The 26,579-nt window shown below is 37.7% G+C and overlaps 1 protein-coding gene across 1 annotated transcript in view; it reads left to right on the forward strand.

The window, feature by feature from the left end:
• scfd2 (sec1 family domain containing 2) overlaps positions 1-26,579 on the forward strand; it is a 114,256-nt gene that overhangs the window by 1,306 nt on the left and 86,371 nt on the right. Inside the window, exons 2-4 of the mRNA XM_079583574.1 lie at positions 741-909; positions 12,550-12,677; positions 16,802-16,977. Coding sequence (XP_079439700.1) covers positions 741-909; positions 12,550-12,677; positions 16,802-16,977 — 473 coding nt within the window. The remainder of the gene's footprint in view (positions 1-740; positions 910-12,549; positions 12,678-16,801; positions 16,978-26,579) is intronic.

Raw genomic sequence — 26,579 nt, forward strand, 5'->3', positions numbered from 1 at the left:
ATATTCAATCATTAGTATTCAAGGCAAGGCACTACAGGAAAAACCATTGATTTTTCATGGACTTGTCAATTTTGAAATTAGGAATTATTTTTCTTGAATAACACGTTTTCCTTCAGACTAGTGGAAGAAAAATACATATTTAAGGGTTTATTTGATTAAAATGTATATTATTTACATATTTCGATTAAAAAAATGCCTTACATAGCTATATAGACTATTTTCTATAAAAAATAAATTAAAAAAATCCATGCACTGAGCTAGAAATATCCATTTCAGTAACGCTTGTCTACACCAAATTTATCTATATTATATAGGGGTTTACAGAGGGGTTCATTCGTATATAATCTGCTTGATTTGCAATATTTTACAAAATATGATGACTTTTTCTTGCTGTTAAAAGTTTTATGGGGTGGGGTGATAAATATAGATATCCAAATGGCCTGTGTAAAAACCTTAAACTCTAATATGCCAGCAAAATAAAACAAGCATTTTGAACCTGGCTTTTCCAGGTAGATTTCTATTCTAAGACTATTTGCATATTTAAACATAACAGAACAGAACTTGTAAGACAAAATAATTATCTTAATGTACTCAGCTGGGGTAGTATAGTGAAACTATTTTTTTTTTACCGTTTACCAGTGGTGTCTTGCCTTATTATAACACAGCATGACTTGTTCTAATTCTATGCCCTTTCAAAACGTACTTACTCTTTCCTGTTTCTCTTATTTCCCAATCTATAGGGGCTGTTGGCCATCATGGTGACAATCTGGTTGAGAAAATCCTGTCAGCATTACCACGGTTGCCAGGTCATGTGACTGATGTTCAGGTGGACATGTTGGAGCTCACACACCTGAAGCAGACCACTGATACAAATGGCATCTTGGCACCAGGCTGCTTGGCACAGAACCAGTAAGTGTTTTTCTTGTTTACATACAAAGAACATGCAATGAGTGCATATTCACATTGTGGTGAAAAAAAATTAAAATATATATATATATCTCGATTACTGTAATTTTTTATTGTCTCACAAGCATTTGAATTTAATTAAGCGTTTTAAATTAAATGATTACATGTTCGTGATGAGCTGGTTATGATATTAACTGATTTAAGGTATTAACATGCAGGTTCTTCAGACCTATAGTTTAATCTAGGAGCTGACCGGAACGGAATAGCATTGTATTAAAGGGGATAGTTCACCCAAAAAATGAAAATGCTGTCATTATTCTCACCCCCATCTCACCCTCAAAGCCTGTATAACATTCTTTCTTCTGTTGAACACAAAATATGTTTTCAAAAGTGTTTTGTTCCATAGAATGAAAGTCAGTAGTGTCTAATATTGTTTTGACCCCGCTGACTTTAAAAATATCCACAGAAGAGTCATGCATGTTTTAAACATGAGGGTGAGTAAATCATATCAGATTTGACTTTTTGGGGTGAATTATACCTTTAAGGGCAAAATATGTAACCAAAGGTTACTCCAAGGTACCAACATTTCAGAAATCTTTACTAATACCAGTAAGTCTCAATACCAATTTGCTAGGTACCACTTTTTTATTTATTTTTATAAATACTGGGAAAGACAGATTATACACAACGTGTTTTTACCATTTACCGGGAACTTTTTTATTTAACCCTTTAAAATGTTATGTGGCATATAAACATTTTCAGATTTCTTGACCTGTTTGTCTGATAGTTTTGTCATCACTGCTGTAAAGGGAATGTCCCGACTGTAGTTTGGTTTAGACCAGAAACCTCAGTGCTGGTAAAGGATTAGAGAAATGTGGCTGTTCTCAAAGTCTGTCTGCTCACAGAAGGAAAAATCTGAGGAAAGCATGAGACTTGGTTCCCCACATGTTGGCACAGGAACAATGCCCAGCCAAGTATTTTTAATGGAGAACCACCATTTCTTTAGTCATCATAAATGTGTGTATTTGAATAACTAAACGGGTTCGCTGGAGTTTTTGCCGATGTCATTTCCCACGGGGCGGGATGTGGTAACGAATGACCCCACATTTCTGCTGTTCTGTGTGATATTGTCGTGCTGCTCAATTGTTTTAACACACATTTGGTGAACTCGCTCACTTTGTTTTTCCTAAATGAACCCAGTCATGGTTTTTGATGGGAATTTTTTGCTAAATGTATGCCCTTTGGTAGAACTCAGTCATGAGTGAAAACATCAACTGTCATAATTCTGTGTAATTAACACCATATAACCTTCTTGGCAGATGATTTTGTGGTGATTGTCATATAATATTCTCTTGATACAAGACTTTTTTTGAAGCTTCATCTGGAAGTCAAATGACTTCAGTATGGAAACCCAAATGCTGTTTACGACCCATTAGGTCTAAACCACTTGTTAGACGTGAGGGTTTGTTAAAAGAGGAACTTGTTTCGTATGTCTGTTTTCTTTCCAGATCCCATCAGACAGGGATTCAGGGAGCACATGCCCATGGAAAGAATTCAACTCCAGAGCGATTGAGTTAATTGGACAGGAACTCCTCTATGAGGAAATGATGCCAATGAATAAACCAGTTTCACCTTATACATCCCATGCAGCCAAAGCTGCCAGATTGATCTTGTCTCCATTGTGGGTTCCCATTGTGACTATTTGTCATCTCAACCCTGTTCAATCAGTGTTGGTGGAGAGCGTTGAAGCTGCTGTTTTACCTACACACACAGATGAATACCATATTCCAAGACCACATCCCTTTACCGCCATTAGCTGGTTACAGTAGCACCGCAGTCCTGAGTACAAACACACTCTTGAGACCTCCATGTAAATATACAAGCGCTTACTGTTAGCCAGATGGTGTGGAGACTGAATGGGACAACTCTCCGTTTGAAGAGGTGCGTGTGTGTGTGTGTGGCTATAGAATTGGTTTTCATTGTGTTGCCATATTTCACACGTTTGTAGCATTTTATTTTTGCCCTGATGGCCACTTATAATGATAACCTTTGTTTTTTTTTTACACCAGGAACAGTCAGAATTTAGTGTTATGCAATCATTCTCATGACCTTCTCTAAATCTTTTACAAAACATGATTTGGTCAACACAAAATGACTGAAGAGATTATTTTAATGAGATGCAGTATTTATTATAAGTCTATGCAAATGTTGGCCTTATGTGAAAATGCCTTTTGCTTGGCTGATCATGTCCTTGACTAGAGCAGCGTGAGCACGGGAATTGCCTGACAGGCCTGCCACATTTCTCCTAAGGACTATAAAAAAACATGCTCTGATCCCAAATAAGCTTAATCGTGCTTCCAAATGCAGAGATTTTGTACCTGACAGTCTAGATTCATCCGTCACTGTATATAAGCCACCCTATATATGGAGAGTATAATCCATGCAGGTTTTTAAAAAGAGTATCCGCAGAGACCACTTGATCTTTCTTTGGTTCATCAGAATTATATTATGGTCATGGACCGAACTTTAGTCTGTTTTACATATTGCTAGTTATTATATTATGCTATATTAATTACATTTTCTGTAATAATTTCTTTGTTATACTTTCAAGAAATAATTTTGGGCAAAAGAGAAGGACTAGACCAGGGAATTTTCCCTCTCAATATGTGCCAGAAAGTTATATATATATATATTACTATATACATATAATGTGTATATAATACTTGTACTGTCAATGAACTTGGAAGATTATCACATGTGTCTTGACTCTTGAGTGCTTGTTTGTGCAGTATGGGCTGTGTTGAAATATTAGATTTTGTATTGTAATGTTGTTTTAATGATCTGTTAGTACTTGTGTGGATCTGTAGTCGTGTGTGTTAATTACCTCAGTATGTGCTCATTCTGTCATTCTGTCATGACGTGATCGGCACTTGAACTGAGTAATGGATGTTTGCTCATGAGTGAATGTTTTTGTGTTGCTGCGTGTAGTTTTAGAATTCCCTAGGATGTCATGCTCAGTGTTTTTTTTTTTTTTTACTTCCGTATGTTTCTAATTGAAGTTTGAGGGCAAAAAAACACATTTATTTTGCCCACTCTCTCTGTATCTACTCTGGTTCCCCCTTTTTTTTCAGGCTTTATTCTCGGCTGGAGCTCTAGGACTCAGTGGAGGAGAACCAGTCCAGTTCCACACAGTCAAATCCATTCAGTGTGAGCGTGGGGATTTCTAGCTTTAGCTCAGCAGGGAAGCGAGTCACAAGGCTAGGGTTTGTTTAGCAGAGTCTAGACAAGCTCCAGGCAAATATCGAATCTTTTGATGCATTCTGACAGGGCCCAGCTGATCCTCAGGAGAGCAACTCAACTCCCTAGACTTTTAATGTCCTTAAACGTCTCTCGAGACGTTGTATAATGCCAACTAAGTCATTCATTTCTGGCCGAGTTTTGCTAGCCCAATATTCTGGGTCAAAGAATATGCACACATATCAAACAGATCATCCAAACACAAATATGTTAATGCTTCACTTTCATTCCTCTTCAGCTTCCACCTAGATTTTTTTTTTTAAAGATAATATGAGTGGTGCTTGTATGTGCAATGCACCATGCTTTGAAAGACAAATTTTTACCATTTAAATATTCGAATCAGCATCATCTAATGAACAGACAGATGAAAACTGTAGCTGGAATATGCAAACATATTTCTACTGTATCTCAATTATAACTTCACATGGTAACATTCTCATTATATTGTGAGTGGTCTTCTAAAGAACTGCAGAAGAAAATGTTCTTGAATGGGTTTATTAGGCTTTATTTCTAAGACTATAAAATGTTTTGAGTTTCTTAAGCTTTTTGCTGGGATGTTTGGGTTACTTTGCTTACTGGTCAGGAATAGGGCTGTGAAACGATTAATCGCGATTAATCGCATCCAAAATAAAAGTCTGTGTTTACATAATAAATGTGTGTGTACTGTGTATAATTATTTTGTATATATAAATACACACACACACACATGCTTGTATATATTTAAGAAATATTTTCATGTATATACTGTATGTAGATGTATATATAATTTATTTTATATATATAAATATAAAGATTTTATATATAAAAAAATAATTTTTCTTAAATGTATACATGCACGTGTGTGTATTTATATATACAAAATAATTATACACAGTACACACACATTTATTATGTAAACACAAACTTCAGGAAGGATCAATGTAGAATACTCGCTATGTATAAGTATCTTTGATAATCTAGCCTCAAGATAAGTCTATCCGATTTTTTTTTATTTTTTTTTTAACTGCTGTGATGCATAACAACCAGTGTAATAAACTGCAGCCCGATTCATGTTCACCTGTTATGGATAAAACTGAATGCACTTTTAATGCCTCTCGCTGGACATTTCACTTTAAAAGTAACTGTTATATTAAGCAGAAGTGTTGCCACAGGCATGTTTTTCCAATGAGCCTGGGTTGCTTTCTTTCTTATTGAGAACACATAAGAAGATATTTTGAAGACCGTTTATTAAAATTCAGTTGGGTGTATGTAGCATTGTAGCATATGCTCCACATAAGAAAGAAAGCAGTACAGGTTTGTAAATGATGACAGAATTTTCATTTTGGGGTGAACGTTTTCTTTTTGTGTTCAGTCCTATGGGATTGTTCATTCCGTAACCGTAGTGAGTGAGCAATGCTAGGGATGCTTGATTTAGCAAACGCCGCTAATAATATTGGTTCTGACTGGGGTTTGTGGCCCAGCCCTGCAGTGCTGATACTGGCATTGTTCTTGTCAGCTCAGGTGAATGTAATTGGCTGCATTGTGTTATTCTAGCCTAGCTATATCTATAGGCTCTGAAAAATATTTATGAAAGGATTTATTTTAGGATCCTAATTGTGGGCTGTTTGGCTAATTTTGCCCTCTTTATTGTATGGTGTTTCCCGTTGTAATTGTAGGCTCTGTTTCAGGGTCGCTGGATTTAGTGTTGTTATGGGTGGTCATTTTCAGGCAGCCGTCTCTCGAGCGACCGGCGCGGGCTGCTGATAGGAGACTTCCTCTTCCTCGCCTGTGAGAACGCCGGCTTTTAATAACAGTCTAGTTACACACTGCGCCTATTCAGGTCTGACTGGAGAAATGTTCAAAACTCTGTGTTTTTACTGTGGTTGTGGGAGAAATGTGAGCGTTTTTGTAATGAAAGATGTGTCTGGTGTTTTTGGTAGGTTGAGTTTGAAATACTTCATGCGGACGTGAATTTATGTTCTTCGAAATGGTAGCAGGCTGTCTCTGGCGGGATAGATTGTGCTCTGTGTGAAATTTTGGTTATAGCAGATTTGAAGACTTGATGTTTGGTTAGCTAAAGGAGGACTATTTCACGCTCTGCTCTACTGCAACATCAACCAACCCTTTTACCTTCTTTTATTTCCCGCTCCAGTAATACAAATAGACAATTGCAATTGGCCAAGAATCTGTTTTTGGACTGGTAGAACGTGTGTGTGGTCAGGTGTGTTCCAGTCAGGCTGGTGTAATAGGTTGTTCTTGGCACTGCGGTAGAGCAGTGGTGCTTTGATTTTGTGTGTGTGGGACACTTCAGCTATGCCCTTGCTTATGTAAGGGTTTGTGACACACCCTCCACACTTCAACCCTATGCTTTACAACCATCTACCCAACTTTGTGCCCTGTCCAGCCAGCATGAAACCCATATGTTGTACTAGAACTCCTCAAGACATTGGCATGAAAGTATTAGTGTGTGTGTGTGTAGGGGGAGAAAAATGGACCACACTGCAGTGTGAGAAAACGACATGAAATGTCGAGCAAAGACTGTGCTTGCATGCATATCAATCGCTCCTTCACTGACGGCTAAAAAGACAGTACTTTGTCTTTTGTCACACATTTGGCACGCTTAGCATTGAGCACTTGAGTGTTTGTTGAAAGATCACATTGTTTACTCACTCTTGCACCCCTGATAAATCCCTTCCACTAGTTTCCTGTCTCTGATTGACAGGTGGGGTTGTTCAATCAGAATATGGTGTCAGGCACACACATGACTGACTTCAGTTTATAGCTTTTGGAACATGTCGTTTTGTCTCCTCTCATCCCTCCGTCATATGCTGTCTCATTTCATCTCCTTTTCATCTGATCTTCTCTCATCCTCATCAACCTTGTCTCATCTTCTCTCTCTGACTTCTCTCATCTTTTGCATGTCATCTCTGTCCTGTCTCGTCTCCTTCTCATCTTGTCTCGTCTTATCTCATCTAATCTCCTTGTTATCTCTGACATGTTGTTGTCTCATCTCATCTTGTTATATAGTATCTCCCTGTCTTCTGTTTTTGTCTCCCCTCATCTCTCTGACCTGTCGTTGTCTCCTCTCATCTCCTTCTCATCTCTCTAAATTGACTTCATCTTCTCTTGTTTTGTCTAATCTCATCTTTCTGTCTTGTGGTGTGTTGTTTCATCTTATCTTCTCATTTCTTCTCATCTCAATTGATCTCTGCTCATCTTGGATCTCCTCTATTTTCTCTCTCCTCTCCTCTGCTCCTGCTGACTTGTTTTGTCTCTCTTTTCATCAGTATTATATCTATCATATATCTATCTGTCATATTTTTTCTCGTCTCATTCCTCTCCTCTCTTCTCCTCTGGTTGTACTGATTATCAAGTCAATCTATTTTCGGTGGAGCTAGAGGATTAAGTAGATTTAAATGAGATGAAGACCTGCAGTATTGATACATGCAGAAACTCTAAACTCGCAGCGGGCTGTGAGTGCGCCAGTAACTTCTCCTGAAACTGTGACTCTGCTCCCATTCATTGTGTTAAAGGTTAGTGCCTGACTCTGGGATTTATCTTCCGCTCAGGGAGTCTCAACATGAAACAAAATGAGCCACAGATGAGAGAGATTTGTAATGTGGGTTTTTTTGTGAGTTTGTGTATGCCAGTCTTTTTTAGATTAATGTTACAAGATGTTGCCTTTGTGTGCGTTGCATTTTTATTTGCAGATTGTAGCCGAACGATGCCTATCTTTATGGACAAAGATTATAGCCACTAAAAATGTCTGTAAATGTAATTGAACCATTCAACACACTCAAACACACTCAAACTGCGAGAGTTGGTACTCACAGTATATACATGTTTATATTTTTACACATTTTTTAGAACACTACCATTTAAATGTTAAGTGTCAGTAAGGTGAATAAATATAAATATACCACAGTTACCAAAGCAGCATATTAGGATGATTTCTGAAGGATCATGTGATTGTAACCAATGATGCTGGAAATTCAGCTTTGCCATCACAGGAATACATTTCATTGTGTTATAATGTAATATAATAGAAAAAAAGTTTTTTTTAATTGTAATAATATTTATTAATAACTATAAATTAATAAATGAGCGTAAGTGACTTATTTCAGAAACATAATCTTTCAAAAAATATTGACCCCCTACACTTTATATCACACTCAAATAATTGGTGATGTCCTTCTGGAGACCTGAACTGTAATTGCAACAAAAAGGTAGTTTCAAACCAGAACAAAAGATGAAATATTCAGCTGTGGTTATCAATGAAAACCAGCTATTACATAATCCTCATCCTCTGTGGATTTAAAGCCTCGAAACAACCCAATTTATTTAAGTCTCTTTGTTTGCCATCTCCCTTACTTCTCCAAATGATGCTTACATAACAGTCATTCTCCAATCTCTTTGAGACGGTTGACATTTGTCTTTGAAGTGGAATGGCATGCTCGCTTTAGACATACTTTTCAGATTTAACTTTCACTCCAGTTTCCTGTGCTCTTTCCATTATTAAATCCTGACAGGAAAAACACTTGGACTGTATGTGCGCTCTCGTTGTTTCTCTAATGATGAATTAATGTTTTTGCTTGCTTTGTTTCTTATTTCAGTTTTGTTTATTTCTCTCAGAGTACTGTTACAGATTATAATGAGCACGGAAAATACACACACCTCTCCCGTAGAGGGTCTGCCAGGTCTCCGTGTGTGTGTGTGTGTGTGTGTGTGTGTGTGTGTGTGTGTGTGTGTGTGTAGTGTCATTAGTCTTGCAAGTGGGCGTAATTGTAGAATAACTGACCTGGATTGAATGCTGCTAACGAATGGGGGTTGCTTGTGTCCTGTTGTTGATAAACACAGTCTCGCCGTCTACTAAATCAATCTCTCGTCACGACGATTATGGCATTGTAACACCGTGATAAAATAGCGGGTGTTACGTTGATTTTGGTTTTGGGATTTTCGGTTTATTTAAAGTGCGGTACATTGCAAAACACATAAGGTTATTATGAAACGGCATCCATTTATTGCTAATCACATTTGGAACCATTTTGTATGCAATTTAGTGTCTGTGCGTGTATAAAGACTGATTTTAAGGAGTTCAGGAACACTTAGTCAGTTGAAGTCCATTCTTAAGTGCTCAGTCATGTCTTTCCAGGAACCCTGAATTTCCCCTACCACACACACACACACTGGACGGTACAAGAAGGTAGTGGCGGGAATGGGTAATAAATATTTTGTCTTTGCAGACCAACACTGCCCTCCATAGGTTAGTGTACTAATGGAGCACAACGCTCTTATACAAACTCACTGAACCCCCTTGTCAGGACATCTAGCCTGGGGAACACTGCAGGAGAGGAGTGGAGTAAAGAGGGGGGAGGTTTTTGGGGTAAATTGGAACCATGTTGCCCCACCGAAACATTCCAAGCGGACCCCTCGTCTTCCTGGAATACACGCCGAGTCAACATACACATGCACATAGAGAGGGTCCAGTCTTAACTCTGGCATGTAAACTACGCTGAAAATGTGTGCATCTGTTTATGACATGCAAAATCAGTTCAGCCCCATTGCACAAGACACACTACTACCTCAACAAACACATAACATACTTGAACAGATTTCAAAGATCTGTGGTCTCTGAAGGTTGCCGGACATCTATTAGCCCATTAAGATATCTTTGAAATAGTCAATATATGCAAGTCAAAACCTAGTCATCTTCCACATTTAAGAACAAATGTCATCCAAACTATGAATTTTACACAAATTGAAGTATGGGAATTATGTAGAGACCAACACATGTTAAACAAATCAAAATTATCTTAATTTTTTATTTAATTATTATTATTATTTTATTATAATTTGTTTTGTTTTTCCCCCAAATGATTTCAAATCAAGTTTTTAAAATGACAAAATTAATTTGTAGCGTAAATTCACTCGAGTGTCCTTCTTTTGTCTGGTATTGTACACCTTAATTATATTCTCTTACTTTCATGGTCCTTAACCAAGTCTAATCTGGAAACACAATGGACTAAGCATTCCTTGCTTTTACAGTCTGTTAAAAAAAAATTATGTTTTTTTCTGCTTTTGCAAAAATTAGCAAGGAAGTGTGACCAGCCCATCATGTGATCTTATTTTTCTTATACTTTTCCTCTTTTTTTTCTTCTTTTTTTTGTCGCATTTCTCAATTACTGACCCAGTTTGCATTCTAGCGTTATCTGTCATGTTTTTGTACTGTCCCTCCACTCGCAATTCCCGACAGAAGTCTGTGCTTTAGAACAACAAGCCCCATGTTTATTATGTAGGCTTTTGTCCTCCTCATTTTTGTTCCCTCTCTTTTTTTGTCTCGTTTTTGGAGTAATGGAGTCAGGCCTCTCTCTAGCACTGCCAAAACTCTGTCTGGAACACATTACAGCTGAGATCCAACACATGGCAAATGTTAGAGAGAGAGAGAGAGAAATAGACAGAGGGAGAGAAAAAGCAAAAAGAGCAAAAGAAAAACAGAGCAGGTTTAACATTTGGTTTCAGTGTCAGTAAAACACCCCCACCCTCCGTCGCTCGCCCTCATGTATCTTCCCTTTCTCCGTTCTGATTTCTTGTCCTTTGTTTCATGACATGCACCCTCACTTTCTCAGTCTCTTACCCTTCTTCTCCTCTCGTCCTTTCCTCAAATTTCTCCTCATTTACATGACGTGTTTCCTCAGGCCTCCCGCCCCCCGCGAAAAAGATTTCATTTTATTCTGTCGCTTCTCTCATCAAGAGTTTGTGTGAAGTTTCCACTGCTTTATTAATATGACAAGCAGCACATAAGCCGGAACACACACACACACACACACACACACACACACACACACACACACACACACACACACACACACACACACACACACACACACAATCCAAGAGATGATTAAAGACAGGAAGAGGAGGAGCCAGTGATGAAGAACAGAATGATGATGTCTCATTAGTAGATGTCAAGAGAGGAGATCATTTGGTGTATGAGAAACCCTTGTTGAATAATGATTGTAAAGTTACTAAAGATAGAGCTGTTTATTACTGATGGATGGAGAGGAGATTGAAAATGATGAATAGTCAATAGAGGGAAGCAGACTAATGATGTGTTATTGTGTCAATCTGCAGTGCTTCTTAATTGGTTTTCTATATAAACGCTTACTTAACGGATGTCTTTGGCGGTTGTGATGCGCCTTTCTTTATGGGTGCCATTTTTTTTCTTTTTAAGATGCCATATCAAGTTAAAAGAACTTACATTTTTACTAATGGGTCTCTAGACCCCCTACATTCTTTTCCATTACTTTGTCTAGCTGTTTTCGTAGTAATGTTTTTTGTGTGTGTGTGAATGTGAATGGCCTTAAAAATGTATAACAGAAATAATTTGCACCGGGGTGTTGTGTAGCCTAGCGGTTAAAAGTCTGCCTGCTTACCAAAAGGTTACCGAACCACACCAAAAGAACCCAAAAGCTTTGTCAGGCGAACCCCTTTGACAGATGTTCTTCAATCTAACTACACATTCACATATTCACCGTTTTCTGATTCATGGTTAAAGCTCATATTGACATGCAGGTAAATTGATAAAACGTTTCAACTTTTTTAGCAAGTTTTTTTTTTTTATTAGGATTTTATCAACTAAAAAAAAACCTGCAGTTCCCTCCCTAACTTTACTATTTCTTACTATTTCCCCCAATAAGGAAACTCTGCCCTAGAGCAAAACGCTTAACCCAAAGTCATTTGATGATAAATAAAGTTTGATATATACAATATGTGATGTAATAAGATGATAAATCATTTTTTTTCCCTGTATGTTTTACCAATGGAGGAAGTTTAACTCTGTTTTTAACTTTTGGTTGACCAGTAATCTTTTGGCATCACACATTCACCACATTCATACAGAGGTATTTATACACTGACTTTTTGTTTTGATGCAGTTTTGTTTAATTTTTAAGTTTTTGATATTTTTATCTCTTTGATCATCCAATATTAGTACATGTAGCATAGAGATAATTCTTGAGATCACTGTTGTGATCTTGTTTTTGGGGCATTTTTTTTTGCAACCCTTTAGGATCAAATAATCACCACCATTCCACACAAACCTTCATTATTTAGTGTTTTTCAAGAAAGTAAACCATATAAGTAAAATGAATTAAAACACTGATTTTTAAATCACTGTTTTGTTTTTTTGTTTTTACATTAATTAGTATGAATCGTATATATATAATACAAATATCAAAAAAAAAAATATTTAAATGTTTTTGGGTGTTGTTTTAGTCATTCTAGTTCTTCTAGCTCTTGCCTTTTGTGTGTTATGTGAATAAGAAATAAAAGAGAGTGACCCCTCATTACCTGGCCTGTTTTCCACAGATCTGCCGCTGCACGGTTGCTATGGGAGACAATGCTGGTTGCTAAGCAAAAGGAGGCAGTGATGGAAGTGAGGAGGCAACTGGTGGAGGCAGCCAGCAAAGAGAACCTGCCAATCAAAATGAGTCTGGGTAAGACCACGGTCCAAATTTAAAGCTGATAGACACACACTTGACTACATGAGGCACTCGAGAACATTATCTCAAATATACCTATTCCCTATGGACATTAAAAATGCTCACAACACTACATGATTACTTCCACATAGATAGTGGTAATCCAAACGGCTTCAGAAATCCCCACAAACGACTTTTAATTGCTGTCAGAATAAAAAATTCGGAATTCTGCCCAAACAAAGAGCTTCCTGCGGCTTTACAGAACTTTCTTTTACATTTACTGGGTCTGGAGCTGATTTTCACTTTGTGTGTGAGATGCTGCATAATACAATGTAACAAGACAAGAGTGTGTATTCAAAAACTTCTTACTAAAGATTTTACATCAATAGCCATGACAAATATAGTGAACAATAGAGCGAAGGAGACTCTAGAGTGTTAAAGACAGAAAGAGAGAAAAAAAATTGGACAATGAATGAGACTGAGCAAGCGAGATTCAGCAGTTTTTAGTCAAGGACCCACAGCACCCCCTTCAGACAGCAAGTTGCACTACATATGGGTAGAACGCCCATGTGGCCACTGAGGAAATATGAACCTCATGTTGGGATCACATGCTCTCACACATATGTTCTAGAGGTGCTCTGCTGTTCATAAGTTAAACAATAGAGTCTGAAATGAGGGGTAAAAATACGCACAGGCATGTAAGACGTTCGCAGAGCTCTTAAATACACACGAACACAATAGCTATAATCAGTATAATTAGTGTGTTAGAGTTGAAAAGGAGTCGAGTGGAAGACTTGGAACCACTTTAATGCCTGTTGCTGCATTTGTTTTTAGGGGGGGGGGGGGGGGGGGGATGACGATGACGATGTGAACATTAAGCATATTTTGAATGAATATATGACTTACTTAAATGTATGATTATTTTTGTTTTGGTCTGGTTCAAAAGATCCAAGTGAACCGAACTACAACCGAAGCCGGCACCAGCACACAATTCATAAGTTTAATCAGAATATCTAGAAAAAGCACAGAACCTAAATGACAGGGGGACAGTTCATTGGACCGTAACCTCTAAACTGAATCTCACAGTTGTTGCAGGTCATCTCATTTATGGTCTTAAATGCAAACAAGACAGCCCTTTTTGCTGTTTCTGTGGGCTTTGTTTTGTGTGTTTTTTTTTTTTTTTTTTGGACATTTAACTGTCAAATCCTATGAATCAAATGCCCTTCTGGTTTGTGTAACAACATCCACATCAGTCGCTGTGTTTTTTTGTTTAGGAGAGAAGGAGAATATCATGATACCAATATGGGTTTGTATTGCTAAACATTGTTCTGATTCAACAACACACAGGGCTGTTCTTCCAAAGCGCACACACTATTACAGTACAGAAACTTTAGCCAACCTTTCTCACTGGATCACAGTTATTTCCTGATCTCCAAGCCAACAGAACTTTTACAGTGCCAGAACAATCATACTGCGTATCAAACAGAACAAGTCACACACACACACACACACACACACACACACACACACACACACACACACACACATATGCGTGTATTAGTATTTTTCTTTGCTGTGCAGTTACAGCTGTTATAGATTTTGTTTTGCTTCATATTGTGGCATCACATGCATTATTCTGATGGGCTGTCGTAAAGTGTGCTCTGGTGGTCTTTTTTGCCATGTGAACGCGAGTGTGCTTGTCTGCGTGTACATGCTCAGGGTCATTGCTGCCCTGTGTGTGTTTATGTACGTTCAGCCCTTGTTTCATGGTCATGTGATGGTTAGTCCTCCGTGTCTCTCTTATTTTTCTTCCAGCTTTCGGCTTGCTTGGAACAACTCTCTCTCTTTCTCTTTGGAAGTTGTTCCCTGCACATTATGCTGAGTGATTCTTGAGTATTTTGCTAGAGCTTTCTAAAGCTGACTCAGTCTATAATAGCTATTCAGTGTTTGGATATTTTTGGAACAGAAGTCATTTTCTCAACACTATTTTATGAGCTGGCAAAATCTGATTGGTGTTACTAGACAGTGCCACCATTTTCCCTAACCTATCCACCCTCAGAATGTGGCCATAGACATCAGAGTACTGCATTTACCCTGATTCATTGCATACAAATGAGCTGGCGAAGGGTTCATTATTGTGAAAAAGGCTTTATGGGGTTAGTAGTTCTGCCTTTTTCTCTTTTTGTTTTGCCAGTTGTCAAACAGATTTCATGTGCATCTGCTCTCTGCAGATTTTTTTTCTCAGAGATTTTTGGGCAATTAGTTTGCAGTAGTTGGAGAAGGTTCTAGACCCATAAACTAAACCATCTCCAGACTTGCACATCCAAATTTTACTGCAGTTCTGTAGGTCAGTTTTCCCACTTACCCCCACCTAGAGTCTGATGTGCATGTCCTAATTCTACACCTTGACGTCTCATTAACCGTTGTGATTTCATTGCTTTCTATTTATAAATGAATTACGCTCATAGAAGTACGTAAGTGTTTCTCGAGAGGCACGGTTACAAAATACAAATTAATTGTATACTTATGAAATATGGACCATAATGAGGTTGGAGCTTGTGATTCTGTCATCATAAGAAAATGACCCTCAGGAGAACCACAGGGCTCGGTGCTCGGCCCACCAATGATTCAATCTTCTATCATGTAACTGCTCTCAGGATGTCTGCCTGATTTTTGCTTTTGGTGCATTGCTTGTTCTAGTAATTTTCTAGCCAGCTTTCCTTCTGTCCGCACTCTTTCTGTCTCTTGTTTGTGCGGTTGTGCGTTTGGCTGGGTTGAAGCAAACATTGGCTGCATTTGAGCACAGGCTATACTCTCACTTCTGGTGGCTGTATGTGTGAATGTGAACCCAACCCCCTGTCTCAATGTTAACACCCCAGCCTCCACTCCCCACCCCATTTTTCCTTCTTTTAGTTTTTTTGCTTTTCTGTGTTTTCCAAACTTTTATCTTAAGGAATTTTAGCATGATTTACAATATGATGTAATACAGAAATATAGTTGTTTGTCATTTTTTTTCGTATTGGATAAAACATGATTTTTTTTTTTCATATTTATTAATAACTGAAAGGATAACCAATTGGTTAAAAAGACAGAAATGGAATGAGCTGCTGAACTACATTAAATATATTTATCTTTCCCTCTCTCCATCTCAACCCATAATAACCCCTAAAAAAAACTCCAGGGTCAGTGAGGATGTGTTTCTGTGTTGGAGTGTCTTTGGCTGAACTTTGCCAATGTAATAAATAAGCTCAGAAGATGACCACAGACAAACACTAGACTGTGAGATACATCAGCCTAAATCACATATACACTTATATTTTTGTCTTGTATGTCATACATGATGTTACATTACCAAGCAGTGTGAACGTTAGATCCATCATTCTTCCAGATGCACGGTTTCAACACAGATGGAGGAACTAAAGCATGCATGTTGTGGTTTGGTGGTGTGTTTGAACAGCAGTGTGTGCTGATTGGGATAATTTTACGAAGGTTAAATGATCTCCTCTGCCTCCCATAGTGTGCCTGTTTAGGTATTAATCTGTTTAAATTAAAATCAATAAACCTCTGCTTTGATTAGCATTGGAAGGTCCAAATAATTCTAGTGAATCAATTCATTCGAATGGTCTGACTGTTTCAATGAAACAACAATTAATAGAAGTGTTCCCAGAATTTCTCATGAGGCCTTTTATGTTTTAGTTGTGAATCAATTTGAGCTAATCACGAAAAAGAACTTGTTCAAAAGAATGATTCATTTACAATTTAGGCATCACTTTGTACTTTCACAAAGTAAAGCTGGTTTTACTTAGCAATTCATAAATTGTTTTATTTCATTTGCAAATAAACGTACACACACATTGAGTTATGTTGATTCAGGTCCTAGTAATATTATAGTTTTGTGTAGTAGTCTTGTGTAGTTCATAAGAACACATCCAGTAAATCTGTGTGTTGGTAATGGATTTGCATTGATGGGGACTGACGTAAATTTTCTCTGGAGTTCAAACAATGTTTGAAGTTCTGTTTGACACCAAAGATACAGATGAAGGTAAACACTGAATTCAGAATGACTGAATGTTGTTTTGTGTAACTGTTGAATCCAGACAACTTGAATAAGATGCTTATGTTTTTCTCTCTTTTCTCAGGGCGGGTTACAGCCGAACAGCTTTGTTCATATGTTCAGTTGTTTCGGGACAGTTGGGGGGCTCTGGAAAGTCACTGTGGGGTCCTACAGCTGGGACTGGCTGCTGCTCAAGCTCTCCGTCATCCCGCTCTCCCGTGCTGGGACGCCTGCCTTGCTTTTGAGAGACTCCTCCTGCAGGTTAGCCAATCACACAGCTCACTGATCTGTTAATAACAGGCTATAGAGTTCTGTTTTATGACATCCTGAATGCTATGCGCTACATATCTCTACTATATTGTGAGACTTAAAGATGAAGTGATTTCTGTAGGTCTCTCATTTACTGTCTCTTTCTCTAGTACATACGGTGCAAGTATTCATGGCTTTACAGGACAATCGATATTTGCTGAAAAAGCACTTGAATCTCAGAAGATCACCAGAAATCATGTTAAAACGGTTATGTGCCCCGAAGTGTCCATCTCCATTAATATTAGAGCAGGATAATCTATGAATTTAGTTCATAGATATGTTTCTGTGGACACTGTTCTGTGGCAGTAGTTACGTAAAGCTCCTGGATGTAGATTTCACAGGAGTGTATTCTAGCACTTCAGTCTCCAGTGATATCACTCTATACTCTATATACTTTATCAGTCATGAGAATCTGGCAACGTTTATTTCATCCATCTTTTCATCCATTATTTAATACATCCATCTGCAGTATTCATTCATACATTCATTTATCCATGCATCCATCCATCCATTTGAGTGTGTCCTTGTGCATACCTGCCTAGGGACTACGGATGTTAATTAGCAATGTTGCTATAATCCGGCTTGTTTATATTTTGTATTTTATGCTAATGTTCATTAACATGCATTGTCCTTATAAAAAAAATTCAGATCCATCTGTCCGTTCGTCCATCCACTTATCCATCTACCGATCCATCCATTCATCCATCCATTCACTCATCCATCCACCGATTCATCCATTCATCCAACCAAAAGTCTGTCTGTCTTTGTCAGATTCTAAGAAGCTTTATTGTCCTAATAAACACAGGCTTGTTTCGAGCGAACGTGTGATACTAATGTTACATTATTTAGATTATCAGAATATCCGGTTCTATGTAGTATATAAATTTTTGTTTTTCATCTTAATGCAAATTGTACTAGTCACTCACTTTAAGCTCAGTGGTTGTGTTCTGCTGTTGGTAATGTACTCTATAGCTTCCTCTGGTGTCTGCAGGTGCAGTGAGTGAGTGAGTAAACAGTCTAAACAGCCTAACTGGCAACAGCACTCAGTAAACACTCTGTGTTTAGGTTTGGGGGGAAAACAGAGAGATTCTTTAAGCATCAGTAGAGTTGCGAGGCAGCTTGGATCGGAGTACTCCAGTGGGTGTTTAGCTCTCTGAGGACGCAAAAGTGAAAAGGAAATGCTTTTACTGAGGCCCGTCTGGGGCGGATGCACGCGTGTGCATCACATCACAGGTCAAGGGTCAAATATGTTGAGGACAGAGGGAGTGAGGGAGACGTGGGTAGAGAGAAAGGACAGAGACCTTAATGGGAAATGTGGAAAACAGTGAGCCAAAGATAGAAGAAAAGCAATATGAAGTTCTTCAGAGAGATTTGGGGGAAAAATTTATTAGAGGATTGAACTTATCAAAATATCTTAACCACACTAGAACACGCAAAAAAAAGAGCGTTCCAGACTAATATCCTCTCGCTTCTCCGTTATTAGTTTTCACAGACTGTTTTTGATAGAGTTTCTGGTTCCTGCGGCTGTAAAGAGAACAGCGGGTAAGCTCAGCCCATAGGAACTCATTAAAACAAATCAGGAAAAACATGAGGCAGAAGCAGGCCAGACTGGCCACATCAGCCAAACCGCCAAACAGCTAAACAGCAATCAGCACTCAAGCTTATAAACCTTCAACTCTCCTGTGGGCATCCTTGCTCTGGGGGGAAATACAGAAAAGGTGTTTACTAACATTTAAAACATCATGTTAATCACACAAAAAAAGAGTTGCACTACCTAATGCATGCTCCATCGCTGCTTTTATTAAAGAGATAGTTCACCCAAAAATAAAATGTCATCACTCATGCCGTTTAAATCTTCTGCGGAATACAAATAATGGATTGTATGGAGTAAATTTAAGTTTAAATGATTAGTAAATAAATTATCTTTCTTCGGGAAACTATCCCTTTAAAACATCAGGTTTCTTTTTAAATGTACTGGAAGTGTTTAAAAGGAGATGAAATAAAATGCATTGGACAATATTACTATGTAATAGTGCGCATGTAATAGTAAATTTTTGAACTTTTGAATGGGATTTTATATGTAAGACATATATCTTTATGAAGCCTTAAATGGAAGTTTGTCTCCTGAAGATTTGGAGAGCTCCTTGAGCATGATTGTCTTAAGGTTACCCAGTGTGTGTGCGCGTGCTTGTGTGTGTGTCTGTGCCCCCAAACGTTAATATTCAGTAATTATAAGGCTCTCACTGGGACAAATATCTGCATTCAGCCTTGAGCGCACAGTGCAAGTTTCTGTTTGCACTCTAAACACCATCCGTAACAGGATCCCTGATATTTCCCAAAGTAATAAAGTTATTTTTCTTCCACTCTCTCTCTCCCCTTGTTTATTATGTTTCATTTTATTTTCCATTTGATGTTCTTTTTTCCTCTGATATTTGCAAGCTGGATTTCTGAAACCAGAGGCTGAAATTGTGTTATTGAAAATACTGGCATGAGACAGGCTCATTCTTCAGGTCTGCGGTTACCTCTCTCACCCTCCTGGGGTGCAGCATGGGAAAGCTGGATAGTGATAGGCACCCCTCCAAGCAGGGTCTATAACTGTTCTGAAAATTAGTGAGCTGTACATTGCCTACACAACATGATCCTAACCATCATGGACGCTCATAAGTGACAGATTTGGAACACTCTACATTGGTAGCAGCTCAAAAAAAGCGCTCCTCACAGTTGCTTTCAATAAAGTTTGATGTAATTTACATGGCAAACATCTGTTGGTTATGATAATCTATTTTTAGTGTGTAGTTTGAACTATTTTTAACAATACTTGTAGCTACTCCTCACAGTTGATTTCAATTAGAGTTTGATATTATACTCTAATACGAATAAAGATACATAGCCAAAAAGTGTTGGCTATAATGTCTATTTTTCGATACTTGTCAGTATTGAATGAAATATACGTTTATTGCTGATCACTTCTCTCCCCTTGGTCGTCATATTGGAATTATTTTAGCACTGAGATTTTATTTCGAAGGGTAAAAAGATTCTGTTCATTTATTCATCCATCTTGTTTTCAATGGAGAATTTACAGGCTGGCTAATATATCTTTTCGGCATAAAACGGAAATTGTGATAGTCTTTTCTTCCCTATTGTGATGTGTATCAGAGTGAGATTGCATCTCGAACACGGAAAATAAATGTAGGGCTGGACTTGACTTTGGCCATTGGGAATTGATTGGATGGTTGTGGTTTACTATTATACTGTGATCTCTTGTAAGTGACATGTTGCCCCGCGAGAAGAGAAGAGAAGAGAAGAGAAGAGAAGAGAAGAGAAGAGAAGAGAAGAGAAGAGAAGAGAAGAGAAGAGAAGATTTTGAAAACAATAATAATGATATGCACTAGGGCTGTGAAACGATTAATCGCGATTAATCGCATCCAAAATAAAAGTTAGTGTTTACATAATAAATGTGCGTGTACTGTGTATAATTATTTTGTATAAATACACACACGCATGTATATATTCAAGAAAAAATTATTTATATATAAAATATTTAGATTTAAAATTATATATAAATCTATATACAGTATATACATGCAAATATTTCTTAAATATATACAAGCATGTGTGTATATATATATATCTAAAGTAATTATACACAGTACACGCACATTTATTATGTAAACAAACTTTTATTTTGGATGTGATTAATCGTTTAACAGTCCTAATATGCATGGATCATTTATAATAAACACTACAATATTCCATAAAAAGACATTTTGATTGCATAGTGACTTTAAAAACAGGAGTTGGCAGGTGACTGTGTCCTTGCTAAAGCTGTGGCCTTGGCTGCAGATAATGCTATGATTTGTTGACTATGGCTGTGGACTTTTGACAGGTTTGGTTTCTTTGGCTTCTGCTGTCCCACTAAGATGGGTTTAGAGAACAGCTTAGAGTTAATAAGCTGACACAAAGTTGAGGAAAGATGGGCATCGTGCCCTTGAGTACGGCTGGTGTGCAGCCCTGGCAGGGGGAATGTGTGTATGTGAGAGTATGTTTGCTGAAGAGGGTGTTGTGGTCAAGAAGAGCTGTCAACAAGTACTCTCTTTCACCCATTCCCGTTACCTCACAGCCCAGCATACAGAGTGTGTAATTATATTCATACTAAATGTCAGTTTTTCTTCTTTTTTTTCAAACATGGTGTCAAACATGTTTTTAGGTAAAAACGGAATCCAATCAATTCCCGGTGGACAAAGCGCTGGAGTTATTTAGCAGTCTTGTATTATTTAACTAGATTTTTGCATTTTAGTGAAGAAAATGTGAGTGGCTTGCCCATAAATAAGTCTACACCATGATGCAAGGGCATTGTAAAGTAACAATGAGCCTTCTGCTTGAAATGTCACATTTGCTATGCGATAGTGATTCACGAATTACGGTTATATCTGTGGACGGTGAATAATCCGCGAGTCAGACGGGACAAGTAATAAAAAATAAATAACCTTCTGATTTATTGCTGGTGGATGAGATAAATCATTAATGATGGATATTAAAGCGTTTAAAACGTAATTTTTTGTCAGGCATTAATTTGCAGATTCTTATTAAGCTTCGCAGTCGTGGTGTCCAATTGTTTAAGCAGCAATAGATGCAAAACAGATCAGAGAGAAATTTTCAAAAAGAATAATTAAGCGCTGTATGTATTTGACAATAAACGATAGCCTACACTACAGTATATCCAGCCTTTACTTAGGCTGTACGCATTTAGTGAGTGTGTGTGTTTGGGAAGTTGCAATGACTGTAACAGTGACAAGTTTGAAGGAGGTAAATCCTGTGTTTAGTGTTAAGGAAGTGTAATTTTGCCAAAGAAGAACTTTTTACTTTAGACACACTGACAAGTGATTTGTGTATTAACAAAATCAGAGCCCCCAGGAAATCCGATCACAAGAGACGCATGTTACTAGCCATTGTAAACGGCAATCAATTTGCCTGACCACTTGTGATCGGATTACATGAAAAGGCCCACAAGTGTGAGTTCACGTAATAGTGATGCTGGTCTTATCTATCTATGTAGTGTAAGAAGTTTTTTTAAGATGGTCTGTGTTGCTGAGGTCCCTCAAAGGGCAGTGGTGCGGGTGGCTGACTGGGGATTTGATTAATTGTGTGGTAAATGTGCTCTTAATACCTCAGTTGTGGACCTGTGACCTTTGACTTCCTCCACCCCACACACTATCAGGGATTCATTCTGCTTGAGCTCAGCTTGAGTCCTGTTTACTTATCAGAACTCTCCAAAGGCTTCTGATCTGATCTCTTTCTTTCTTGTACTGACACCTAAACCTTCTCTTAGAGGTAAATGCAACGTTAAGTGACATTGTTTTATTTGACGGCTTTCCGTAGTTGAAACACTGATTGAGTCATTACATGAGACATGATTTCAGTATGTTGAACTTTCTTTCAACTTGCCTTTTGATGCTCATGCATGTTTTTTGTGCTTTAACTTGAATTAAAGTGGAAGAAAAGAAGAAAAGAGGTGCTACAGTGATCTGGCACGTCACATTTAAGAGCATCGAAATGCCATTTGTTGTTTGAATTTTGTGATAAAATGGGCAGATTTCTTATCAGAAGTAACAAAGCACAAAGGTCTTTGATTATTGTATGGAAGGCTTGCAACAAATAATATTTGGTATAGTGAAAAAATTTGGACATGGCAACCCTGACTTGAGCTACGGGTGAATCATAGGGTCAAAAAGAGCCTGCTTTAACGTTATTGTTGCATTAACTTCAACAGCTCTAAATTCAACACAATAGACATTTTCTTTACACACAGTATAAGTTGTAGTCATACACATTTTCTGTCCCCTTTTAAATGGCAGGATATAATCGCCACTGATTATTGGCTGTTTTTAAACAATCTGCAAATGGCTGATAGTGAAGATAATTGAACCGATACGAATTATTGGCTGATACACCGGTGCATCCCTAATGACAATATGCATTCGATGGTCAAATATGGTAGATATTCTATGGTCAGCTGTGCATATATAGGCTATTTTATAATGGCTTGTGTGGTTCATGTACTCTGTTTTGAACTATTTAATTTTAACTCTATTTATATAAACACATAAATAAAAATTTGCACTGATGGTGACTTTGTATTTTCTTTCCAAATCTATTAATTTAATTTTAAAAAAAAATCAATGACTTGAATATACCTCTTCTATGTTGTACATGTAATTTCTAAATTAAAATAAATTTTGGATATATATTGACAATCTTTTTTTTTTCAATTGGTATTATTTCTTTGGAAAAAACAGTAGTTTGTTAAATATAATCAATATTTAAAAGGCTGTTGTCCGCCAAATCAAAGTCAAATCAAAATAGTGATTAAGAAGTGTTAGCTCTCAGGTATTCAAGGTTTAAGAACAATATGTTATTACTTTTTACTTGATGGTCATTAAATAAAAAAATTATTTAAATAGTAGAATTTTTTTTTTTTACCTTTCTTCATCTTGGACACTATCTCATTATATCTCATGAATTCACAGACAAAACTAATTCTTCGTACAGACACGTCAGGAGCCGAATACATCTTTTCTGTCTTTCTTTTTGTTTTTGAAGAGAGATGGATAACGCACATTTACGCACTCTGTTAAACTGCATCAGTGGCTCCAGGCCGTCATTAACATGCACACAGACAAAGTTATGGCGCTTCACCTTTGACCTCTGAACCCCGTAACCCACCCTCAGGTCAACCCTCTCCCCTCTGCCTGGAGCCTACTGCCTCATCCTGGATTATATCTAACTGTATGCACACTAACACACGCAGAGACACTTTCTGGACAGTTTCTGGGCTTTCTGACCTCACTAACACAACAAGCTTGTTTTGCCTCCCCCACACACATGCGCGATTGCAGTGGGAGTAAACAGTATGAAAGTGCTTGTGGCTCGTGTGTGTGTGCGTGAGCATATTCGGTTTTGACCTGGTGTTCAAAGAGTTACAGTCTCTTTCGCTTTCTTTATAAATATGTCACTAATGTTTTAATTTGAATCGTTTCATCTCTCTGCTGCTTTGATCGTTCATCTGTTGACTTCCTTCTTTATTTCCTCTCATCTTTCTTGTCTTATCTGTCTACTCTCTCTAGCTGTCGGAATTCTCTGCCAGAGTATGTACTGCATTTGATTAAAAACTTCTTGACCACTAATAAAGTATTTTTTTAAGTGTGCACATGTGTATGATTACAGTCTGGACATACTACTTCTGCCCTATTGGCGTTGTCATGTGATCTACAACATCAGTTGCTGTTCTTTGCCCAAATATGACAATGGTCTCATTGAAGGGTTGGAAGCAGTATGTCAAAGACTGTATGATTACCAATACGATGCACTATTTTGCTATGAATGGGAGAAACTACAACTCATAAAACGGTGACTCTAGTAATGCTTTTTAATGGTTGTGAAGTCCGTTCCTCATTAAATGAAGTAAAGTAGCAGCTCGGACAGTATGCAATTTCAGATGCCGACGTGCTGCGTTACACACGAGAATGTACGTGAAGCAAATATGCTTGAGCCTCCATTTGCCACAACTTATGTGTGTGCGCGGTGATGAATGTTTATATGTGAACAAAAGCCGAAATTAAATCTGTCCATCAAATAAAGTGATCGTGTCTCTTCAGAAAATTTGGGCTAAACCGCTCAATTCATATAGATTAGTTTTATGATCTCTTTATGACCTTTTTGAAGCATCAAATTGGTAGTTGCGTAGACTGTCAATGGAGTGACAAAGCTCTCAGATTTCATTTAAAAAAGCTGCATTTGTGTTCTGAAGCTGAACAAAATTCTTACGGGTTTGGAACGACATGAGGGTGAGTAAATATGACAGATTAATTTTTTTGGGTGAACTATCCCTTTAACACTAAACTGGCAATAATATAAGCCACTGGGAGACCACAGACAGTTGTCATTCACTGTACCGTATCAATAGAAAGCTAGTTAATAGACCGTTTTTGGTCCCACTTTATATTAAGTGGCTTTAAGCACTATGTGCTTTCATCGAAAAATAAGTACAATGTACTTATTGTGTTCATGTTGTATTGTAAAACACTTTAGCTGCTATTGAAGTGTGATACGGGTAAGATAATGGACAGGTGTGGTGGTTTGGGTAGGTTTAAGGGTGGGTTGAGTCGTAATTACATGCAGGTATTTTTAAAATATAAGTACAATGTAAAAACATGTATGTACACAATAAGTTCATTTGATCAAATTATTAATTTCAATGTTAGTACATACCGGTAGTAGTTGAAGCCACTTAATATAAAGTGGGACCAACATTGGTGACGCAGTCATGCACAATAACTAGACCGTCTCATTCTAGCATTTAATGCTGAGGAGGACTCGAGCCTACAAGAATACAGCCTTCCGTTTGAGAAGCACCCATAGTATGTTTAGCTCTTATTCATCCCAATAGTACCTACTACCAGTGGTTTTAGACTCTATACTTATCAGCCTTGACATGTGAAGCTTGATTACTGTTGTCTTTTCACACAAGTTGTTTTTCTTTTCTTTTTTCTTTTTTTTTACTGTTTTCTTTTCTGTGTCATGCTACACGCATCCATAATGTGTGCACTATAGAAGGAGGTTGCCTTGCCTATACAGGCAGTGAGGCAGCTATTGATCAATCTTCATTTGTGACCCTGGACCACAAAACCAGTCACATGGGTGAATTTTTTTAAATTGAGATTTATACATCATATGTAAGCTGAATAAATAAGCTTTCCATTGATGTATGGTGATGTATGATAGGACAATATTTGGAGATCTGGAATCTGAGGGTGCAAAAAAATCGAAACGTTGAGAAAATCGCCTTTAAAGTTGTCCATTTATGTTCGCGATTGTGCTGCATTCACTCACTAAAATAAATGTTGTATATATTTACGATAGGAAATTTACAAAATATCCTCATGGAACATGATCTTTACTTAATATCCTAATGATTTTTGGCATAAAAGAAAAATCTATAAATTTGACCCATGTATTGTTGGCTATTGCCACAAATATACCCGTGCGAGTTATGACTGGTTTGTGATCTAGGGTCAGATTTTATTCTGTTTTCATCCAGAATGACAGCCCCTCATAATACAAGCTGTATATCGTATTCAAGAGTTTGATAGATAGAGCGCAACATATAAGACTCTGACAAGAGAATACACATGAGAGAAGAGTTCTGGCCAGAGTCCAGCCAGTGCTTAAGTGTGTGTGAGATGACTTATTTAGCCTGTCCGCCTTCCTGTGTTTAGGGCGAACGGATTACTGCCGGAAACAAGACACAACCCGTTTGCTCCTTACAGGAAGTTTCAATATCTCTCGTACTCTCTCTCTCCCTCCAGTGTAAACGCCCACACTCGCATACACACACACGACATACATCAACTGACCACACACTGCCTTCCTCTATAAAACCCCACAAACACAGAGACGCATGCTCATGTGCAGCTTACATCTTTCTTACACACCTGACCTCCTCACACAGCTGTGTTTGTGAAGTAACATCCTTCGTGGATTTGTTTCTCGGTGCC

The sequence above is a fragment of the Phoxinus phoxinus genome, assembly GCF_949152265.1.
Source record: "Phoxinus phoxinus genome assembly, chromosome: 16".
Lineage (NCBI taxonomy): Eukaryota > Metazoa > Chordata > Actinopteri > Cypriniformes > Leuciscidae > Phoxinus > Phoxinus phoxinus.